Raw genomic sequence first — 22,138 nt, forward strand, 5'->3', positions numbered from 1 at the left:
GAGGTAGTATATCCAAAGGGAGAAAAACAGCTAAAATGAATGTAGGCAAACAACTCTGCCTTCCAACCTTGCTACTCAAAATCCCCCTCAAAGGCACAGGCAACCCACACTCATTTATCTTATTATTTCGGAGACGTTTAGCACAGCAAGCATAAGGAAATCAAATTCTGTAGTTTCTGGCTGGCTCACTCTCCAAAACATTGTCATTCCAGTTAGGCACTCTTTTAAAAAGGTTCAGCAATAGCTCAGTGACTGAATTCTAATACTCCCAAGGCCTGGATTCTCAGACTTGTGGCCAGCATTTTTTTTTTTTTAATGAAGCGAATATCCTTGTGGTTTGATATTTCCATTTCTTTGTTGATGCATATCAAAATTAGATGGAAATATTCTCATAACAGACAAAAAAAAAAAAAACCAACAAACCACAAGTGAAATAGTTCAATAAAACAGCATTACCAAAGTCTTTTCTCTTGGTGAGGGGGAGTTGCCAACATTTTGCAATTTTACATTCAACCATGGTTCTAAAAACAAAAGTCAAAGGCAGAGACTCTGAAAAGATGGTGTCTGAATGACTTACCCTGGTCAGGCTCAATACAACCACTGTTAATATCAAGTTCTTCTGACAGTGAGTTCTTCAAGGGAAGTCTGAACACTTTGCCTTGTGTACGATATTCTTCCAGTTCAGACTGGAGTTCATCTACTTGGTCTTGTAATAGCTGGAGTTAAAAAACAACACAAGCCTTAGATGTGATGCCAGCACAAGCAGCAAAAGGAAAAAATAATCGCACATCTTCAAAATGAAAAACTCTTGTGTTAGAGTTCCCATTGTGGCTCAGTAGGTTAAGAACCTGACTAGTATCCATGAGGATTCAGGTTCAATCCCTGGCCTCTCTCAGTGGGTTAAGGATCCTGCGCTGCCATGAGCAGTGGTGTAGGTTGCATATGTGGTTCGGATCCCACACTACTGTGGCTGTGGTGTAGGCGTTTATCTGCAGCTCTGATTTGACTCCTAGCACGAGAACGTCCATATGCCACAGGTGCAGCCCTAAAAAGAAAAAACAATAAGCAAATAAAACTCTTGTGCTAGTAAAAAGACAACCCACAGAATGGGAGAAAAGTTTTTGCAAATTATATATCTGATAAGGAACTTGTATGTAGAATATATAAAGAACTATTACAACTCAATAATAAAAAGACAAATAACAAATGTTAAGCAAAGGATCTGAAGACACATTTTTCCAAAGAAGACATACCACATGAAAAGATACTCAAATGTTATTAGCCATGAGAGAAACGCAAATCAAACGCACGAGATACCACTTCATATCCACTAGAATGGCTAAAATAAAAAAAAGACATGCAATAACGACTATTGGCAAGGATGTGGAGATACTGGAACTTTTATACTGGTGGGAATGTAAAATGGTGCCTATATCTTGGAAAAAATTTGGCAGCTGCTCAAAAGGTTAAACATATAGTTATCCTAAGACCCAGCAATTCCACTCTTAGGTATATATGAAATGAAAGAGAAATTAAAGCATATCTCCACACAAAAACTTGCACACAAATATTCATAGCATCGTTATTCATAATATTCAAAACAACCCAAATGTCATCAATGAACAGATAAATAAAATGTGGTATAGCTATATAATGGAATATTATGCAGCAATTAAAAGAAATGAAATACTGATACATGCTACAACATGGATGAACCTTGAAAATGTTATGCTAAGTGAAGGTAGCCAGTCACAAAGGACAATGTATTATATAATTTCATTTATGGGAAATGTAAAAAATAGGCAAAACCAAAGAGACAGCAAGCAGATTATGAGTTGCCTAGGGTTGGAGGTCACTGGAGAGATTATAGCTAGGTGGAGTAGGAATTTCCTTTCAGGTGATGAAAATGTTCTAAAATTTATTGTGGTAACTGTTGCACAATTCTGTGAATATATTATAAGAGATGTAACAGTGCACCTTAAATGGGTGAATTGTATGGTTATGAAAAACTATTAAAAAAATAAAGAGGTTGGAGTTCCCTTGTGGTGCAGCAGGTTAAGGATCTGGCACTGTCACTGTGGTGGCTCGGGTTCGATCCCTGACCGGGGAACTTCCACATGCTGCAGGCACAGCCAAGAAACAAGTGGACACATTTGAGGAATTTTTTGGAGATAGAGCTAACAGATTTTACTGATGAAAAGTTAAAAACATAAGAAAACACCTCTACCTGATTAGAGCCAAAAGTCAAAACTTATCTGTAAGAGTGGCACAGATGTTTCATTTCTTTTCTCAAAAAGTGCCTATGTATTTCCTGAGAAGGCAGGCTATGAGCAGCCTCACAAGGAGGTGATTGTTTTCCCTCATTTTTGCACAATTACAATGTTCATTTAAAGCAGTTAGAACTCAGTTATTCTTACCTTGTTAAAATAAACAAGTCTTTCTGGATTAAGGGGAAAAAAAATCCAAAATCCCTGAGCTTAAGAGAGGTAACTTAAAAAAAAAAAAAATCCTAGATTCCTATTATTTATAAGGATGCTTTTGTGTCCTCTGGTAGGAATTTGTAATGATTTACTACCTAAAGACTTGAATAGTTTCTGCTCAATTTGCATTTTGTAAACAAAGTAAGAAATATATTCAGGAAAAATCTCCACAGGACAAAAGTAAATTAAATCAGATTCGGTCTGCACTGATCACTCAGGAAAGCCTAGTTTTTAAATTAAGCACATCAACATGACCACATTTTTCTCCTCTTAGAGTAAAACTTTATTTTCCTCTAATTACTAGCAATTTCTGACCCAGATAAGCAGACTTAAATGCAGTTTGCATGGTTATCTCATATTTCAGGATACTAAATAATATTAATAGCTAGCACTTGGGTTAAGTGTTTTCTGTGTCCCAGGCTCTAAGCACTTTACGTATATATTTACTCACTGATGCTCCGCAATAACCCTATTCAGTGGGTACTCTTATTTTTGCCATTTTATAGGGGAGGAATTGAGACGCCCACAGATCAAAGGAGGTGCTCATGGACACACAGCTAGTAAAAGGTAAAGCAGGATTTGAACCCAGGCACTCTTCCACTTACTAAGTTCTCTTCAGCCACTCACCCTGCACTGCTGCTCATACTCATTTTTCATCTGTGTCAGCCTTTCTTCTTGCAAAAAGAATTCAGCACTGCTGGGATCAAGATCACCAAACTAGAAAAGGAAAAGGGCAAAGTTGTCATTTTTCCCAAGTGTCCTTCTTTGACCTATAACAAGCCAAAGGCCCCAGTTTCTGGCATTCACCCAATCTCTTAAGTATGAAAGGAATGTGACATTTAAGCAGAAACAGCATCAACTGAATGAAGGGGAGAACATTTTAGAGTGATGCGCTCAACTAAAGCAGAGGTTGTTTCTTAGTGCCAGGCAATGTTTCCCTTATACTCAACCTGCTAACTTATATCCCTGCAAAACTGAAGCTTCCTTCAGTCACATAGATAATCCCACAACAGAAATTTTCTTGGTGGCATTGTTTCTGCTCTTTTGAGTAAACTACACTTTGGGGGTACATCTCAGGAAATCAAATTTAAACAGATTTACCTTTTCTGCCAAAACATTTTCCAAATTTCGCTGAAGTTTGTTTGTCAGATTCTCATACTCTGCCAACTTCTCTGCATTTTCCAGAAGCTCGTTTTCTAGACGACTGTTTTCCTGAAGAAATTTGGGGGATTAAGTGGGCACAGATTAAAAAATAAACTGTTGTACCATTTTATATCATGCATAAAGCAAGGCTCTAGATTGAGAAAAATGTGTTCATCTTGAAAGTTTCAGTACATTAAAACAGAAAAAAGAATATTAAAAGACTGGTATTTATCTTAAAACCTCAAAGTCTGCCTCCTCTTTTTCTTCCCCCACCCCATCGGTTCAGCTTGGTTTTTTTTAAATTTTTTATTTAAGTTTTATTGAAGTAAGCCTCCTCTTTTTCTTGATTGTACAGAACCATGCTGTCCACTGGCAGGCACATGAAGCTATTGAGCACTTGAAATATATACACTAAAAAATGAGATGTGCTGTTAAGTATAAAATACTCAGTAGATGAGAGTTCCCATTATGGTATAGCGGAAACAAATCCAACTAGGAAACATGAGGTTGAGGGTTTGATCTCTGGCCTCATTCAGTAGGTTAAGGATCTGGCATTGCCGTGAGCTACGGTGTGGGCCAGCAGCTGTAGCTCCGATTTGATCCCTAGCCTGGGAACCTCCATATGCCCCAGGTGTGGCCCTAAAAAAAAAAAAAAAAAAAAAAAAAATCATTAATTTTGAAGAGTTAGAACAAAAATGTAAAAAGTACAATAATGTTTTTTATATATTAATTACAAGTCAAAATGATAAATTTTTTGGAGATCTCAGATTAAATAAAGTGACTTAGGATTAAATTCACCTGTTTATTTTTATTTTTATTTTATTTTTTTGTCTTTTTGCCATTTCTTGGACCAATCCCGCGGCATATGGAGGTTCCCAGCCTAGGGGTCAAATCGGAGCTGTAGCTGCAGGCCTACGCCAGAGCCACAGCAACGCGGGATCTGAGCCGCATCTGCAACCTACACCACAGCTCACGGCAATGCCGGATCCTTAACCCACTGAGCAAGGCCAGGGACCGAACCTGCAACCTCATGGTTCCTAGTCGGACTTGTTAACCACTGAGCCACAACGGGAACTCCTTTCTTTTTACCTTTTAATATGGCTGTTTGAAAATTTGAAATTGTATATATGGCTTGCATTATATTTCTGTTAAACGGCATTGCAGCAGAAAATTTAAGGACATGAAAAACATTTTAATAGATTGTCAAATGAAAGAAAACTGGTTGACGAATACTTTATTCATCTGACAGCAAAAGAGAACTCAGAAAAACTATAAAAAGTAAAATAACTAATAATTTTCATTTAGTGATGATACCAATGGTTAATATGTAATTTATAGTTTTATTTTTGTTTAAAGATGTAAAAACTACACATGCATGTTTTTTATAATGTGTATGTTTAAGTTTTTATAATATCAACCGAAGTACACTAAAGATGGCTTTTTTTCCTCTGTATATAAAATACCTTTTAGCTTTTTACCCACATTAAAAAAACAAAACAAAACCACATGGATGTGTCATTTCACATACTTTCTATTCCAATACTAAAGGCTGACTGGAAGAATTTTGTTTCTGAAGTATATTTTGCCAAAAGAATATAGAGCCCAATATATTTTTAATACAGTCTTATTCACACCCTCACACAGAAACATGGATTGAAAAAGAATGTGCTTGAAGTATTTTTTTTTTCCCAGAAAACTACCTTCTCCCAAAATGCCAAATCTACAATTCTAATATTTCAAAGTATGTCTAAATTTGATGTTAAAACAATCAAGAGCAATGCCTGTGCATCAGGCCTTTGTTGATGCTCTGGAAACTGACAAATCAGATTCCGTTGCCAACCACAGGGAACACACAGTCAGGACCATGGCAGAGAAGACAGATGTGGATACAACAATCTGTGAGGTGACAGAAAATGTGCTATCTTCTGGCAAGAAAAAAACTAAGTGTAATAGCAACAAAAAAGTCATTTGGCCTGCAGTGTTGGAAAAAGCAGTGAAGGAACCTAAAAGCCCATTGAGGAACTGAGACAGCTGCTGGCAGGTGCAGCAGGGGTGGTGGCAAGGCACTGACAGTTGCTGGCAGGACCCAAGGTTAGAAAGGTATGAGGACAGGCCCCTCTTCAAGGCCCTTCAGTGCTGCCATGTTGTGCTTTTACAAAGGGTACCGTGTTCTTTAGTAAGTAACTCTGGTGGCGATATGGACATTGCATAGATGCAAAAAAAAAAAAAGGGTTTGGATAAGTTAGCTGAGAAATCATAATGAAGTAATCTATTCAGAAGCTGTGGACATGGAGAGACGGGATAAATCTCAGAAGCATTTCAAACCATCAACAGGACTCAGAAACTGATAAGTGAGGTTGACTGAGGACTTAGCTTCTATGACTTACAGCATAGAATGATGAGACCTTGATCAAGGTTTTCTGTAAGTACTGGTATCCAGATTGGAACCAGACAGTCTTGAGTCCAGACCTCCTCCTAACCCTGACTACTCTTCATCTCCAGACGACACTGTACCATATGATCAGGTGTCAGAGTCTAATAAAGGGAAGGATCACTTCCTTTGCTGAGGCACAGGAAAGGAGAGGAGGATGGATAAGGGCAACAATACATCTGGAAGCAGAGAAAGAAAGCTGATGGCCTCTGTGTGGCAGGAAATAAAGCCAGCTAAGAATGAGGAAGTTGGAGGGCACAAGGAAGGGAGAGAGCCACAGCCAAGTGCCAAACAGCCCTGAGGACCCAGTGCAACTTCAAGGAGTAAGAACAAGACATGCTGTTGGCAAACCAGAAGCTTGGACACCCCTGAAAACTAGATCCCAGTGGGGGCTCTACCGTGTCTGGGTCATGACCCAGCCAGGCAGACCGAGAAACCCAGGGCAGACCTGTGGTTTTTCCATGTGGTATTCCCAGCAGGGACACGGACCACAGAACCAATTGGATAATTACCTTTAAAGAGAGGGCAAGGCGGTCCCGGATGTAATTTTCTTCTGTTTTTGCTTTTTCAATTTCCTGTTCAAGTTCCAAACGCTGCTTGCCCACCTGTTGCAGAATCTGCTCTCTCTCCTTTCGCAGCTCATTCTTTAAGGCCGCTATTCGCTCCTTGTACTCTTCATCCAGTTTCCTGTGAGGAAGAAAGACTGACAAGCTGCCACCAAATCCCTCAGAGGTGCCTATGTGGGTCCAAGAATGGAAACACAGAGTCACAGAGATGGGAAACTCCTTGATTAAAGTGTCTAGGGAGGAGTCCTGTTTTCCTTCAGGCTTGGCCATACCCAAGTCATTCCAGCTGGGAGTGGCCAAGGAGGCAGGCAGGCTGGCTGAGCCCCACTGCCCTGGGCCAGGGTGATGGGAAAGAAGGGACCTGGCCCTACCGTCACACCTGAGGTTGTACTCATTCCGCCGCTCTATGGCTGCATGGTGATCATCCACCTCTGAGGCCATTAGAGACTTGAGCTTCTCAGCTTTGTCCAGATCTGACCGTAGCTTCTCTTTTTCTCTGACCACTTGATCAACTCGCTCCCTAGAAATAGATATTAACCAAGTATAAGGGAAACTGTTTCTAAGCAACAGGTAGACCCAAAAAGCTCTCATCTGGCTTGCTTCAATACAAAAACAAAACCAAGACAACCAAAACCCACCCAAAGCACAAAGACATTCCACAGCCCTCTTCAAAAGCCTACATGCAAATCTAAGCTCTGCCTCGTTCTCACACAAGTGAGAAGACAGATCAGCCTCCTTTGCATACAGATTGGAAGCATGTATGTCACAGGTATGGGAATGGCTTGCTTCCCAAGTAGGAAAGGGAATGGAACAAGTGAACCTTCTGTTCAACTCACAGCAAATGCCGGATCTCAGCCTTAAAGCTGGCCAGAGCCGCCTGGTGAATGTTGTTCTTGGTAACCAAAAGCTCATTTTCAAGAGCCAGCGTCAATTCTGTCAAGTTGACATTTCCATCAAGGCTGAAATCCAAGGCCTAGAAATTAGAACAAGTTCAAGATAATCACAAGTTCTATCCTCTCAAAGCAGAAAGTATTACAAAAAAGCAGAAAGTTATACAGACTCAGAGGACTGAATTTATAGCCTAAAAGTTGGATGATTATATTTCTTGAGTGATTCCTTAGCAACAATATTCAATCCAGAACATAACTAAGCTCTAAGGAAAACATGATTGTAAGCATGCTTTTTAAAAACTGGTATCTGGCACTGTAAAAAAACACAGCAGTAAAACTCTAATCCTTACCAATGAGAAATCAGTTAAGAAATTTCTTTGTCAATAATTTAGAGGTTCAAACCACTGAAAGAAGTTAAAGGGAATAGGAAAAGTTCCTCTTATGTCTGAGAGCTTGTGAATAGAAGAATCAAAGAGAAACCAAATTAAATCACCATTTCAAAAAAAAGGGGGGGGGGAATTTTTCAACCTTCCCCAATTTGTCATTTTTCTCCCCTTTTAGCTGCCACACCTTCAGGATCTCCTGGCTGTTCTCAATGCCCTCTTCTTGCCAGGTGTCAAGTATTCTCTCCACTGATGCATAGCCCATCCCATCATCCAGGCAGGAGAAGACCCGAAAGCCAATGGTACTCATCATTGCAGATGGGGTTGTGGTCCGTCGTCCACTCTCATCGAAAGACTGGAAGAAAGAGAGACTTGAGCAAGCTCAGGCATTACAACTGGATGTTGGTCAACACTGAAATTGGTCAGTCAGTCCTGACCACAAGGAACAGAAGGCATGCTTCTCTAATTTGTACTGCTAGAATAAAAAGTCAGGCAGCCCCTTTGCTATCCCTTTTCCAAGTGAGTCAAGAAGGCAAAGCTTATACAGCTGACCTGACAGAGAGTACCTTCATATAGACGAGATGCGTCTATCCCTAACACCATGTTTCTTAGGACCCACAGTTAACACTAAGTGCATCATTAGTGGTTTCCCCACTCTGTAATTCATGGTCATTCTCAAACCCAACTTTTCCTTCCGCAATGGTTTGGCCTTTCTTTATTAGGTTTCTTCTGCTTCTCCCTTTCTCCTAAGCATTTTTCTTCAGATGGTAGATGAATTCCATTAGAAATTATTCAAATGGATTTAAACTTCTACTCACAAAGAAACCACTTCCTGTTTATTTCTTACCTGCATAGAGAGGTGCCTTTTCAATTGTCTGTATGGGGTAGATGCTGAAGGTGTAAGGGACTTTCCGTTTTTGAATAAGCCATAGAAAAAATCTTCTACACTCATTGTACCATCGGGATCAAGATTATGGAAAACTTCTTCAAGCATCTAGAAAAGGGTAACCATATATATCAACTTTTCACTCCAAAAAAAAAAAAAAAAAACACAAGGCCCAAGGTGCACTCCTGACCAAAAGAAATTGGTACCACTCTTGATCCCAGGGCTCCAGAAATATAACATATCCCTTTATTCTCAGTTCATTAAATTTATTTTCCTTTCTAGCAATATGTCCTTCCCCCCACACAAGTTAAATTTCATTTTCAGCATCTTCATTATTTTATCCAAGGTAGCAATCAACTGTTTTTTCTTTTGCTCATACTTTTAGGACAGGTAATTTTTAATGTTACTACACATTATTCTTATGAATTAAAAAATTACTTAAAAATATGAAGACACTTGGCAGTTTCCATCATGGCTCAGTGGAAATGAATCTGACTAGTATCCATGAGGACGCAGGTTCGATCCCTGGCCTCGCTCAGTAGGTTAAGGATCCAGTGCTTCCGTGAGCTGGGGTGTAGGTTGCAGATATAGCTTGGATCTGGTGTTGCTGTGGCTCTGGTGTAGGCAGACAGCTGACCCCTATTCTGGGAACTTCCCTATGCTGCAAGTGCAGCCCTAAAAAAAATACACACACACACACAGTGAGAGAGAGAGACATTAAAAAATATAAAGATACAACTTCCCAGTGTCATATAATAGAAAATAGTTGGATATTCATTAAGCTATTATATTGTGGTGACTCCACATAATATTTTGCCTATATTAAATTTTGAAAATTAGTACGTTAGCCCAGCAGAATTGAATCTGTGACAGTAGCAATGACCTAAGAGTTTGGGTCTGAAACTCATGACTTAGGATTTAGAACATTACTTTGAACAACACTGCATGTTTGGGGTTTTTCTTTCTTTTCATGTTTTAGCATAGGAGGAATGAAGACTGGATAGGAAGGATTTCATGTGTGTGCAACAGAAAGATTCCGAGAGATGTAAAGAAAATGCAATTTGCCTGACTACTTTGCACCCTCTCACAGTGATCAGGTAGTCCTCATCCTATAACTGGGGAAGGGGAGACTGGACTACAGCCCCTTCTAGAGGCTTGCTTAGGATGTAGTTTGCTCCCTAGCATAACAGAGGAATGGAAAAGGGAATAAAGCAGCATGAGTCATGGATACCACGAAACAGGGGAGGAAGGCAAAGACCTCTGTCATCCTCTAAATTAGACTTCTCTTTATTTTGGGGACTCATATTTTTCCATAGGGACATGCCCCCAGTATATACAACAGAAATCACCTGAGGATCTTGTTAAAATGTAGACTCTGATATAATTAAATCTGGGGGTGGGGCCTGAGATTCTGCATTTCTAACAAGCTCTCAGGTGATGTCCAATTTCCTGAGTAGCAAGGAACAGAATAAACAACTAAATTCTTGCTGCATTAGAGCCTACAATTGGGTCCATTCTAGTAAAGGTCTCTTTGTAATAAACCCTCAAATTTTCAATATTCACTTCATAATCTGGACTATTGCTAGGATTCCTGTCATCTCATAATTGTTGATTTTATCCAAGTGCGCGAGGCATTTATTTTATCTTGAATGCTTTTTTCTAATTCATATCCAATAGGCAACATCTGTCCCTATTCTTGTTTTTATACTTCCTCTGGAGAGGACACGAAACAAGAAAACCATTCTAAAGAGTAGAAATCTTTGGAAGAAGCAACTATTCCTAATAGAGAATCATATGGTGAAACAGATGGAAAGGTATTTTGGGCAAAACTCTGAGGTTGCCAAGCTTCCTTAGCTTCTCTGTCTTATTCCTATCAACCAAAAGAACATTTTCTTAGAGGTCTAGGCTTTCAGGACTGTCAAACTAGAAGCCACAGTAAAGTTCAGTGCTGACTGAAGTTAACCGGCACATTTTAGCTCTAACCTTAGCTCCACACTGGCTGGCCTTGGGATCTTGACCAAATCAAAGCATGGCTTCCTGACTGCCTAAAATCCCATCACCTGACCTGTTCAAAGTGATGTAGCAAGTGAGTCCTGCCAGTCACTGTACTTGGGAGAGCGGGCAAGAGGTGAATAAAAGCGGGTGGGTTCAGAAGAGGGTGGGCAGGCTGGGCTGGGCTTGAAGGCATGCAGGTCAAATGGACACCTGGAGAACCCCTGCCACCTGTGCGGAGATGAATCTAGAACCCTGAGGACATTCTTACTCCCCATGACCAGCCAGGTCTTTGGATGGTTGATCTCCCAGTGTTTAATTTGGGAATAAGGATCACAAACCCAAATACCCAGAGGGGCCAGGAGGGTGATATAAATGAATGAGGCAAGATGGTCTTGAGACATTCGAAAGTCATGCCATTTAAAGCAGTGAACTGAAGGACTTCTCTTATATAGCTCAGCAGGTTAAGGATCCAGTGTTGTCACTGCAGCAGCTTGGGCCACTGCTGTGGAGCAGGTTCAGTTCCTGGCCTGAGAAGTTCCACATGCCATGGGCGTGGCCAAAAAAAAGTAATACATAAAGCAGTGAACTGAAAACATGAGGGCATGCCCTGTCCAAAGGGGCTAGCTGCTTCTCACTGCCAGCAAAATGGAGCCAGATATCCTATTTTTTTCGTTTTTACTTTTGTCTTTTTAGGGCCACACCTGCACCATAGGGAAGTTCCCAGGCTAGGGGTAGAATCACAGCTGCAGCTGCTGGCCTATGCCACAGCCACAGCAATGCCAGATCTGAGCCTTGTCTACAACCTACACCACAGCTCATGGCCACGCGGGATCCTTAACCCACTGGGCGAGGCCAGGAATCAAACCCACACCCTCATGGACAGTAGTTGTGTTCATTACCACTGAGCCCCAATGGGAACTCCCCAGATCTTCTGATTTTTAGAAAAATCTCCCAATTTTAAAAAGCGTAGCAAGTTCGATTTTTCAACACTGGGAAGGCCAAATAGGCTTCAGGTCTTATTTGGCATCTGGGAAGATAGTTTGCCATCCCTGCCCTGCAGCTGTCCTTGCTTCCAGAAGGCAGGGGACTAGCTTCAGTCATAAGACAGTAAATCCAGTTTCCCTTCATGATTATGGCAACAAGCAGCAGTGGTCTCACTTTATTTATAAAATGAGGGGTGACTAAATCTAAAATTGCTTTCAGTTGTAAAATTCTAGGATTCCAAATTGTATGCTGATGAGATCATCTTGAACTTTCAGCCTCCCTGTGGTCTAGAGCTAGTAATACAAAGTACTACAGTATTTCATGACTTTGGTGGGGAAGGAAACACCATGTAAAAGCCATGTTCAACAAGCAATCCTCTACTCATCCTCTCAGATCAGAGGAAAAGAACTTATGCCACTTCTTTTCCCAGGTTCTGGAAACTCCACCACTGGAGAAAATCCATCTCTCTGCAAATGGCTACAGTTTATTCCAAGAGTTGTTCTTAGATAAATAATCCCAGTTTGTGCAACATTTCTTGACAAAAACAACCCAAGGTTCTGCATACTGCACTGGTTTATAATTTATGAGGATGAATTTAATTTTATGACTCAACAGCCACCACTGAAAAATAAATGACCACTGAGGCACTAAATGGTAGCTGGGGGTGTGTGATGGTCACATATTCAACAAAGAAGGGGGAAAGAACTTTTCTGCAAGCTAGGCTACTTGGAAGCTTTTGATAATAAATCTCTCTCTGGTTTAGGAAAATATCATCTAAGCAAGCATATAATATGGTTTCAAATATTATATTCCAAGATTCCCAAAACCATAACTGCAGCCCTAACCTCTGAATCCCTCCAATCCTAATTTTCAGCTCTTTGAAAAACATATCTTAGAATTTTTATGTTGTTATGTTTCATGGCTGTTCATGCACCCAGTCCTACCACCCCTCTTATTCTTCAGACAAGATGGGGCGTGTTCAGGGGTGGTATGGCCATAGATCCTCTTATTTTTCACAAAACACAAAGCTCAGAATTTTACCAAGCAAGAGTCTTTTGGGAGCTCCTTTGGGACTCTTTTGTTGTGTATATTCAAAACCACTAACCTACTCTTTTCCATCCCCTCATAGGCAGATTATTATAATAGATCCTGGCTGGTCTCCTAATCTAAGGCACCCTTTACACCAATATACCCCATAAAAGAGGTTCAGACCACCACGGCAATTCAGTTTTTCCTGTATATTGCTTAATCTGCTCAGGGGTGATACTGAGATCTTCTCTCCAAGAAACTACACTTATCAGCCTGGCCTTCAAAGTATTCCCCCAACTCAAATCTCCCAAACTCCCCAACTAATTCTTCCTTTTCACCGTTTCCACACTTTCTCTGTGAACACCACACCTACAAATATATTGACATCATGGCTACAATGAGCTGTTTCTGAGAACACTGTAGGGTAATAATGTGCTTAGCACAGCGAGGAGCACACAGTATGGGTTCAGTGTCAGCTATTGTCAGTTTTTCTTTTCCACAACACAACTTAGCTCCCCGTAGACAGAATCTTCATGGCCAGCTTGCCAGGAAAAAAAAAAAGAGAACAGAGTCTCTGTAATGTGCTGCAGGAAACCAAAAATATGGTTGTTCTGGCCTGTGGCCAATTTAGCTTTTATCATGATTATTATTTCTAAATAAAAATATGATGCAAGGCTAACCTCTCCATCGACATTCTGTAAACCATACTGCTCGCAGATGGAGACCAGCTTCTTTCGGTTCAGGTGACCATCACGGGTAATCCCCAAATCTTCACAAACCTCCTGTAGTTTCTCTTCTATCCAGTCTTGGGGAGGGGAAGACCCACTTTGTGAGGCATTTAAATCATCTGGGTTCCAAAATCTTAACTGACCTGAAATAAAAGCATACATGGTTTTATCCCAAAAGGAATTTCAAAGAGAGTGAGTGAGTGGGTTCAAATGAAGGGAACCACTGGTTCTTAGGTGCAACTGGGGCCAACCGGCAGTTTTTGTTCACTGGCAGTTGTACCCATGTAAGAAATATCTCCTGTGCAGTCATACCAAGGTTCTAAGGCTGTTTTATTCCAAAGGAAAACATGCATTGGCTTAGGCTTTGGTGTGATCAGAAGAGAGGGCTGGCTGAGAGCCATTCTAAAGAGCTCTATATGCCCCATCTCAACTATAGCTACCAGACTTTATTATTTCCACTTTCTTTCCAGTCTAAGCACTAGAACTGCTTTGCTGAGCAAGAAATAATATCATAATTATAAAATCTCAAGATTAGCCCAAATCTTTACACATATAAATATTCCGACCTATAAGCAACCTAACTTGGAAGAATAAATGGTTGCAAGGGCAAGTTATTATGATAAATTATGGATAAGTTCTCCTGGAAGATTTAAGGATCAAACTACTTATTAAAAAATAAAAATGTATTTATCCTCTATTAAAAGTTCTCACTTCTAGTTACAATTTCTATTCCATATTAGAGGTTCTGTAGAGTCATTACACCTGAGCTCATTACTGGCATGATTTTGTGTTCCTGGAAGAACCTTAGAGGGCTAAGAGCATTAAGTGCTATCCCTACTATTTATCAAAGAAATGAAGCCTGTTACTGCTCCGTCTACAGTCTGAAGACCTAGAGAACCTGTAATTACACTCAAGTACAGTTAACCCAGGGTAGGCTGTGAAGCGGCTGGGATTCCATCAGCTGAACCACAGTGCCATCTGCTGGCCAGAAGGCCAATGTGGTTTTTTTTGTTTGTTTGTTTTGGTTTTAGTCTTTCTGCCTTTTCTGGGGCCGCTCCCTCTGCAATATGGAGGTTTCCAGGCTAGGGGTCTAATCGGAGCTATAGCTGCCAGCCTACGCCAGAGCCACAGCAACGCAGGATCTGAGTCGCGTCTGCGACCTACACCACAGCTCACGGCAATGCCAGATCCTTAACCCACTGAGCAAGGGCAGGGATCAAACCCACAACCTCATGGTTCCTAGTCGGATTCGTTAACCACTGAGCCAAGATGGGAACTCCCAGGTCAATTTGTTTTGATGCTTCTTAGATACATCTGAAACTTGTCAAAGGATGTATTTTAATAGGTGATTATTTAGCGTAGGATTATTCATAGATTACTGTGAGAGCCTATGTAAGAGAGTAATTAACCCTCAAGTGAAATTCTACATTTTAGTTGCCACATCTTGCATGATGTTAAAGGTATTTTAAAACTATGAGCTATCAACTGGAAATGAGTATTTTTTGCTGTTCTTCAGGTTACATCTTAGCTGGCCTCCAGCAGGCCAGGATGTTAGGAAGAAGGCTAAGGGATGCAGGAAGCGGAGTGTGGAGAGCGCCCCATGAGTGGCAGCCCCATCCTTCCCGAGCAGTTCTGACACACACTCAGTGCCCACCTTCTGCTTCATACTCTTCGCTGCGCTGCGTCTTCCAGTGCTAGAGAAGGCAAGAGAAGATAATTAGTGTGCTTTAAAACGAATTCCATTCTTCCAAGACCAGGTCACTCTGGCTCTGAAATCATCATCTGAGTGAGTCACATGATTCGGGACCCTCAGGTGCTTTCATCCAGATGAGCTCTCCTCAGTCAACCAGAGGAGATGCCAGATGCATAAGAAATCCCACACAGTCTTCTACAGCATCTCATCAAGGATTTGCCTTCATTTTTGTGAGGTGCTGTCATTTATGTATTTAAAAAAAAAACAACCAAACCTATCACAACCAATAAAATCAGGCCAAAGCAAATATTCAGAATCCATCAACCAACAAGTGTTTCTACAAAAGCTTTTATAAATTTGTTCATCAATAAATGTTTATTGGGTGTCAGCTATTATGCTGCATCTTTGCAATACAACTATGAACAGGACAAGCAAATTTCTTATCTCAAGAAGTTTATATGCTGATGAAGACATACAGACTAAAAAAGAGAAAGTACAGTGTTGTATTAAGTGCTCTCATGGGCAGTTCAAGAAGGGGTACCTAAGTGGTATCCATCAGCCTTGGGAGTTCTGGGTATACTTCCTGAAAGAAGCAAGGTCTACCTGAGCCCTGAGGGATGAGTTCAAGACAGCCAGGTGAAAAGAAAGGAACAGCAACTATTTGCTGCCACATGGAGCCAAGAATGATCCTGGTGTGTTTGAGGCAATGAGGAGACTAAGATGCAACATGAAACAGGTAGGCTAAGAAAGCTCAATTTAAATAAAATTACATTACTGGTAAATTACCACAGAAAAAGAAGTGAAATTGATCTGAACTGGATCAATTTTCCTCCTTATCATACTGTGTTAACTACTGGGTCTTTCCCAGATCACATCATACAGTTGTAGCTTGTGTACAGCACAGAAGCACCCAGCCCCTACTCTACTGGCCAAGTAGGGCACAGATCTGCTTCCGATCAGTGGCAACAAGTAGGTCCGCAGTGGCCTTTGGCCTCACCAGCAAGCTTCCTAGTCATACCTATTGGGAGGTTCTACAACCATTGCAGGAAACCCTGTTGAGAAAAGGGGTATCCCCTTGTAAAACCCCCTGCTGTGTCAGGAAAGACCCACCTTTATGAATAAAGCTGCTTTGATAACAAATAACAAGCCCAGTGTCTGTGGGGACTGAACTGTACAAGATGAACCGATTTCTTAGACCCCTAAAATGAACTCAACAAGAAAACAAGCATATTCAACTTCTGACTCCAGCTCTTAGATTCCACATGGCAGACAGCGTGCCACCTAAAGTGCTTAGATTAAACGTTGATTTTTGGTGGCTTATTCAAGTTGCTGTGAGTTGAAGTTCTTTCAGGCAACCTGGGCACATCTATTTTGCTCCTCTACACATTTCATTTATGCCAATCTTCTTCTCTTAACTGAAAGACAACCATCTACAGGATTTCACAGTTCCGTATTTCACTCAGAAAGATACTGAATAGAGCACCAGTTCAAGGAGTTCACCAAAATTTGCCACCCTAACTCGAAACCGCAAACTGACAGTGCTGAGATAAATTGTTCTTGCCATAGAGAGATATCAAAAGGCTTAATTTAGGGAGTTGGTGGCTTGGTGGGTTAAGGATCCAGCATCATCACTGCAGTGGCTCTGGTTATAGCTGTGGTGCAGGTTCCATCCCTGACCCTAGAACTTTCACATGTTGTAGGCACAGCCAAAAAAAGAAAAAGGTGATAATTTAAAATATATAAACTCACTACAACACATTTAGGTGACAACCTAAAGTCACTGATATGCATGGTACATCTATGGAAGCTGAACTAGGGCACAGTGTGATTTTTACTTTGATTACAATTTTATCAGCTTACATTCCACATCAAGACATATCTCAAACCTGATGGGTGGATGAGGTGTGGTGGGGGTGCGTAGGAACCAATGGACGAATGAGCCCTCCATAGATTTTTCTTTTTTTTTTTTCTTTTTTTGGCTTTTTAGGGCTATACCCAAAGCATATGAAAGTTCCCAAGCTGCACCTGCTAACCTACACCACAGCCACAGCCACACCAGATCCTAGCCGTGTCTGCGACCTACACCACAGGTCACACCAAAACAAATAAAATAGGTTTCCATGATCTAAGACCCATTGATCAAAATAAAACCTACCAGATCACAAATAGGAGATGATTTCTAACAGCACAAACTGACATGAGAAATAGCAGGAGAACATCTATCCCTGGACAGGCCTCTGCTGGGATACACAGTTGGAAAAATACACACACATATTTCAAAAGTCCTTGGTAACAATTCCTAGAGCAACAAGGAGAATATCTTGCTACATAAAAATTTCTTAGATTTGCTCACTTCTCAATTCATTTGAAACTCATGAGCAATCAATTAGTTTAGAGGAGAAAGAGGCTCCAATATACTATTTCCAACTCCTCCTGAGTCTGTGCAACTGGGTGCACACATCTGATTCACTCTTCCCTGCTGCCCTCTTTCCCTGATTTTACCCCTAACTATGAAGAGATGGAGGCTGGGAGCTAGACTGCCCAGCTCTGAATCCTGGCTTACCTCCTGGGTTGAGCTTGGACAAGTTTCTTAACCTCTTTTGCCTCATTTTCTCCATCTACAAAGTGGGAATAAAGTAATGCATATTTCACAGAGCTGGGAAGAATGCTTAGAATTGTGCTTGGCACCTAACAAGCACTATAAAATTTGTTATTTTTTTGCACATATGTTTATATAGTACATATTAGATGTACATATTAAACATATATTTGCAGTTTTTTCATTACCATGCTTAAACTTAAAGCATTAATTTGAGTGAACCTGGAGAGGTATCAATTATTTATCTAAATGTGTAAGAAATATGCCAATTATTTATCTAAATGTGTAAGAAATATGCCAAGAAATCCAAGTAATACAGACAGTTCCCATAGGAGGCAACACAAACAAGTTTGGGGAAAGGTTCATTTCAAAAGCAATCAAAGAAGTAAAACCAAGGAATCATTATGTTCCCATTAAACTAGCAAAGTATTTATGATATGACTCCTATTATCAATAAGGTTATGATTTAAAATAGGCCTGTGGGAGTTCCCCTTGTGGCTCAGCAGTAACAAATCCAACTCATATCCATGAAGACTCAGGTTCAATCCCTGGCCTCAATCGTGCGTTAAGGATTCGGCATTGCCATGAACTGTGGCGTAGATCACAGATGCAGCTCAGATCTGGCATTGCTGTGGCTGTGGCGTAGGCTGGCAGCTGCAGCTCTAATTAGACCCCTAGTCTGGGAACTTCCATATTCTGTGGGTTCAGCCCTAAAAAAGACAAAAAATATATAAAAACTAAAAATAAAATTGGCCAGTTTGTATGTTGCTGGCATCAATGTAAATGGATATTACTGCTTTAGTGAAGAAAATGGCTTTATGTATCAAAAGTCTTGGAAATGTTCATAATACTTGACACAATTTTGTATGATTTCTGATAGCAATAAAATCAAAGAAAGAAAGCGAAAAAAGCGTACGTGTAAACATGTGCATTTAGCATTTTTTGCAAAAGGAAAGTATTGGAAATGATTTAAATATTCGACAATGGGCCATAAAGTATAATGATACATTATAATGTGGTTGTTAAAAGTATAATTATAAAACCATGCAGGAACATGGAAAAACATCTTATGAAACGTTAAATGAAAGACCATGACAAAAATGCTATCAACGCTATGATTACCTCTGGAAAAAAAATCTTCATACAATTAGACAAGACTCAAAGGAAGCAGGGATAATAAAAACAGATACATTTGGTTGGAAGAACATGGGGAATAATTTTATTTCCTTTACTGCTATAGGTGTTGTTTATACCATACAAATAGGTACAACTTCACCATTTCTTTTGCCCACCTGCCTGTGAATCCTCACTAAATGAATTCCCTGTGACCTGGGGGTAGAGAAAGTTCTGTACCCTGGGCATGTACCCCTCTGCTCCTCTTGCCCTGTGACCTATGACCTGAAAGCCTGGGAGAGAGGCCCAGGTGCTTTCAGGAGGGAGAAAGCTGTTGGTGCCAATGCCTCCTGAACTTAGCAGTGTGGAAAGATCAGGGACACTCATCTGAGACCTGCCTTGGGGACTGGGACCACAGCCATCCAAAGAGGCGTTCTTCAGACAGCTGTACCCAACGGCATTGGTACAGCAGCTTAAGTGATTTCACACAAACTCCTAGGACAAGGGGTGGTGGGGTAAGGGATAATTTGTTTTACAGTCTCCAGGGGTGACGATTTCTCAAGCATTTCTCCGTGGCCCTGTATAAGAAGCGCAGATCTAGCTAAGACCAGCCCTGCTAGAAGGAGAAGCAAGCTTATGCTAAATGGTTTCATTTTCATTCCAAGACCACTTCAACTGGAGACTGAGTAGCCCATGGGCTTCTCTCCTGTCTCCATCAAGGGTCTGTGCCTTTACTAAAGAGTAAGCACATGGCAGCTTATTGCTATTAAATTGCAACTTGGGGAGTTCCCATCCTGAGCGCAGTGGAAACTAATCCGACTGGGAATCATGAGGGTGTGGGTTTGATCCCTGGCCCTGCTCAGTAGGTTAAGGATCCGGTATTGCCACGAGCTGTGGTGTAGGTCACAGATGTGGCTCGGATCTGGCTGTGGCTGGTGACGGTAGCTCCAATTAGACCCCTAACCTGGGATCCTCCATAGCCCTTGGGCGCTACTTCAAATTGGGTTGTGATGATCGATGTACAACTACAGATGTAATACAGTTCATTAAGTAATAAAAAAAATAAAAAAATAAAAAATAAAAATAATAAATTGCAACTTGGGGGGATGGGCAGTGAGAGCAGACTCACCTCAATCACAGCTTATTTATTTTCATTCTCATTGTCTGGAGCCACTCATTCCAATTAAAAAGCAGGGGGAGAGGAAGGCAGATTGGAAGGTTAGGAAATAAGATCATTCAGCTACTGGAACACCACCCACACATGGAGGCATCTTTCTGGAACAAGACCGTGTCATTGCCAATGGTTTACCCAGCATGTGAAAGCCTAGCAGGTGGCCTATAGGCACAGATCAGCCATCAACACTGGAAGGGAGGTGATCACAAACATCTCTGGCAAAGTGGGAGTGGGGGGGGGGGGTGACAATTGCTGGGGTGGGTGTGTCCTCCATACCAATTCTAGAGAAAAGAAGCTCCCTTTCTCCCTGTGAAATCTTATGTAGCCTCTAAGAAAGAATGAATGTTAATAAATCTGTACAAGCCATTCTGTGGGCCTCCAGCGGTTCCTGACTCTGGATGCAAAATGGGAGCTGAGGGAGACTGCCGGGTTGACGTCCAGCTCCGCCGCTGGGTGACCCTCGGCACCTTACTTCATCTACAAGCTGGGGACGACCCACCTCATAGGGGACATGGAGGCATACACCTGGCTCTTAAGAAATGTTAGCTCTTATTATTTCAGCTGGAACCATGATTTGGTTAAAGATCTAGACTCTGGAGGCAGCTCTTCACTTACTGGCTGTGCAGGCTCAGGCAAGTCACTTGACCCCATGTGCCTTGCTTCCTCCATGGTGAGGGACCACCACCACCTACAAGGCTGTGCTAGTATTTGCAAAGCACTTAAAACTGTGCCAGCTACAAATTATGGGTTAAGTGTCTGTTAAGTAAATAAATACTATAATTACTATTCCCACTACCTGAGTGTTTACCACTAAGACAAGGACAGAGGAAAGAAACAGCAGACAGACCAGGGTCAGCTTTAAGAACAAACCCAGAAGAGGCTCTCTAGAAACTACGGCTTTGAGTGTGTTAGTTGTGATGATGCAATCAACTTTTGATTGAGCTGAGAGCAGGCCTCCCTGGCAGCTCTCCCCACTGTGGACAGTGTCCCATGGGTGGTCACAGCTGGCAGGGCTCACCATGCCATGTGTGCTGGCCTACAGCTCCCATGAGAGAGGACAGAGCGGAGAGGTCAGAGGTTTGCCCAGCCCCAAAATGGCTGCTACAGAAAGCAGCCCCCACCCCACTTAAGCAGACAAAAGGAGTCCCGTACCCAGCCTCTGGGCTGTGCATGCAGTCATGCTGGCCATTGGGGTCAGCTCTGGCTTGTCCTACAGCTGGATGGGATGCCCTGCACATGTGGGCTGCCCAGGTGGCACTGCTTTCAGGGAGCCTTTCTTCGGAGGGACACCTGCTTTGCTGGACTGTGGAGCAGATGGCCTGAGCCTCTTGGATCCTGGGGCTGGAAGCCTGGAGGCCCGGCCAGCATCTGCAGCCTGCAGGCCTGGCGAGGCCCCTGCCCACAATAGCCCAGCCACAGTCCCCACCAGCCATCTGCTCCAGCACAGACCTTTGTGCCCCTCAGAATGTATGGCTAATTAAAACGATTATGGGGCACACACGGGGCTATTCTTTCCCAGCAGAGGTGGCAGGGCTGAACTCAGCAGCCTTAAGCAGTTTGTTTATTTTCTTCCTTTCTTCCTCTCCTTTCCGTTTCTTTTCTTTTTTCGAAAGGGGAAAGCCTTGCAAGCCCAGAGGGAAGGGAAAGGAAATGTATTAAAGTGACAAAGCTCCCTCAACAAACTGAGCCCTGAGCCACAGTGTCCATTTTACAAGAGCAGCACACGGAAGTAAGTACAGGAAGTCTCTGAAGAAAAACAGGACCCGTTCAGGAGAATATTTATGATAGAAACCTTAGGACTTTTAAAAACACAGCATCCATGGCATATTTAACTAACAGTTCTAAATATTTACAAGTCCCGTGCTCTGCACAGGTACTAGAAGCCATTTGCACCCAGTAAGGCTGTTCCTTGCAAGGACATGCTTCCTAGGACTTCATCTCTGGCCATCCTACCTCTGAAGGCCAATGGGTGGTGAAGCGGGGTCTGACAGCCCAGCTCCCAGTCTCTCTGTTCTGAGCACAGGGACAAGCTCCTCAGCTGCAC

The 22,138-nt window shown here is 41.7% G+C and overlaps 1 protein-coding gene across 8 annotated transcripts in view; it reads right to left on the reverse strand.

Annotated features, from left to right (window-relative positions):
• NIN (ninein) overlaps positions 1-22,138 on the reverse strand; it is a 143,697-nt gene that overhangs the window by 43,882 nt on the left and 77,677 nt on the right. For all 8 annotated transcript variants that reach the window (XM_047767300.1, XM_047767301.1, XM_047767307.1 and 5 more), the window contains 10 exons: positions 15,170-15,209; positions 13,468-13,658; positions 8,741-8,887; positions 8,081-8,248; positions 7,457-7,593; positions 7,000-7,140; positions 6,567-6,741; positions 3,582-3,692; positions 3,108-3,197; positions 578-716 (listed from right to left, as the gene is read on the reverse strand). In XM_047767300.1, coding sequence (XP_047623256.1) covers positions 578-716; positions 3,108-3,197; positions 3,582-3,692; positions 6,567-6,741; positions 7,000-7,140; positions 7,457-7,593; positions 8,081-8,248; positions 8,741-8,887; positions 13,468-13,658; positions 15,170-15,209 — 1,339 coding nt within the window. The remainder of the gene's footprint in view (positions 1-577; positions 717-3,107; positions 3,198-3,581; positions 3,693-6,566; positions 6,742-6,999; positions 7,141-7,456; positions 7,594-8,080; positions 8,249-8,740; positions 8,888-13,467; positions 13,659-15,169; positions 15,210-22,138) is intronic.

The sequence above is a fragment of the Phacochoerus africanus genome, chromosome 2 (genome assembly GCF_016906955.1).
Source record: "Phacochoerus africanus isolate WHEZ1 chromosome 2, ROS_Pafr_v1, whole genome shotgun sequence".
NCBI lineage: Eukaryota > Metazoa > Chordata > Mammalia > Artiodactyla > Suidae > Phacochoerus > Phacochoerus africanus.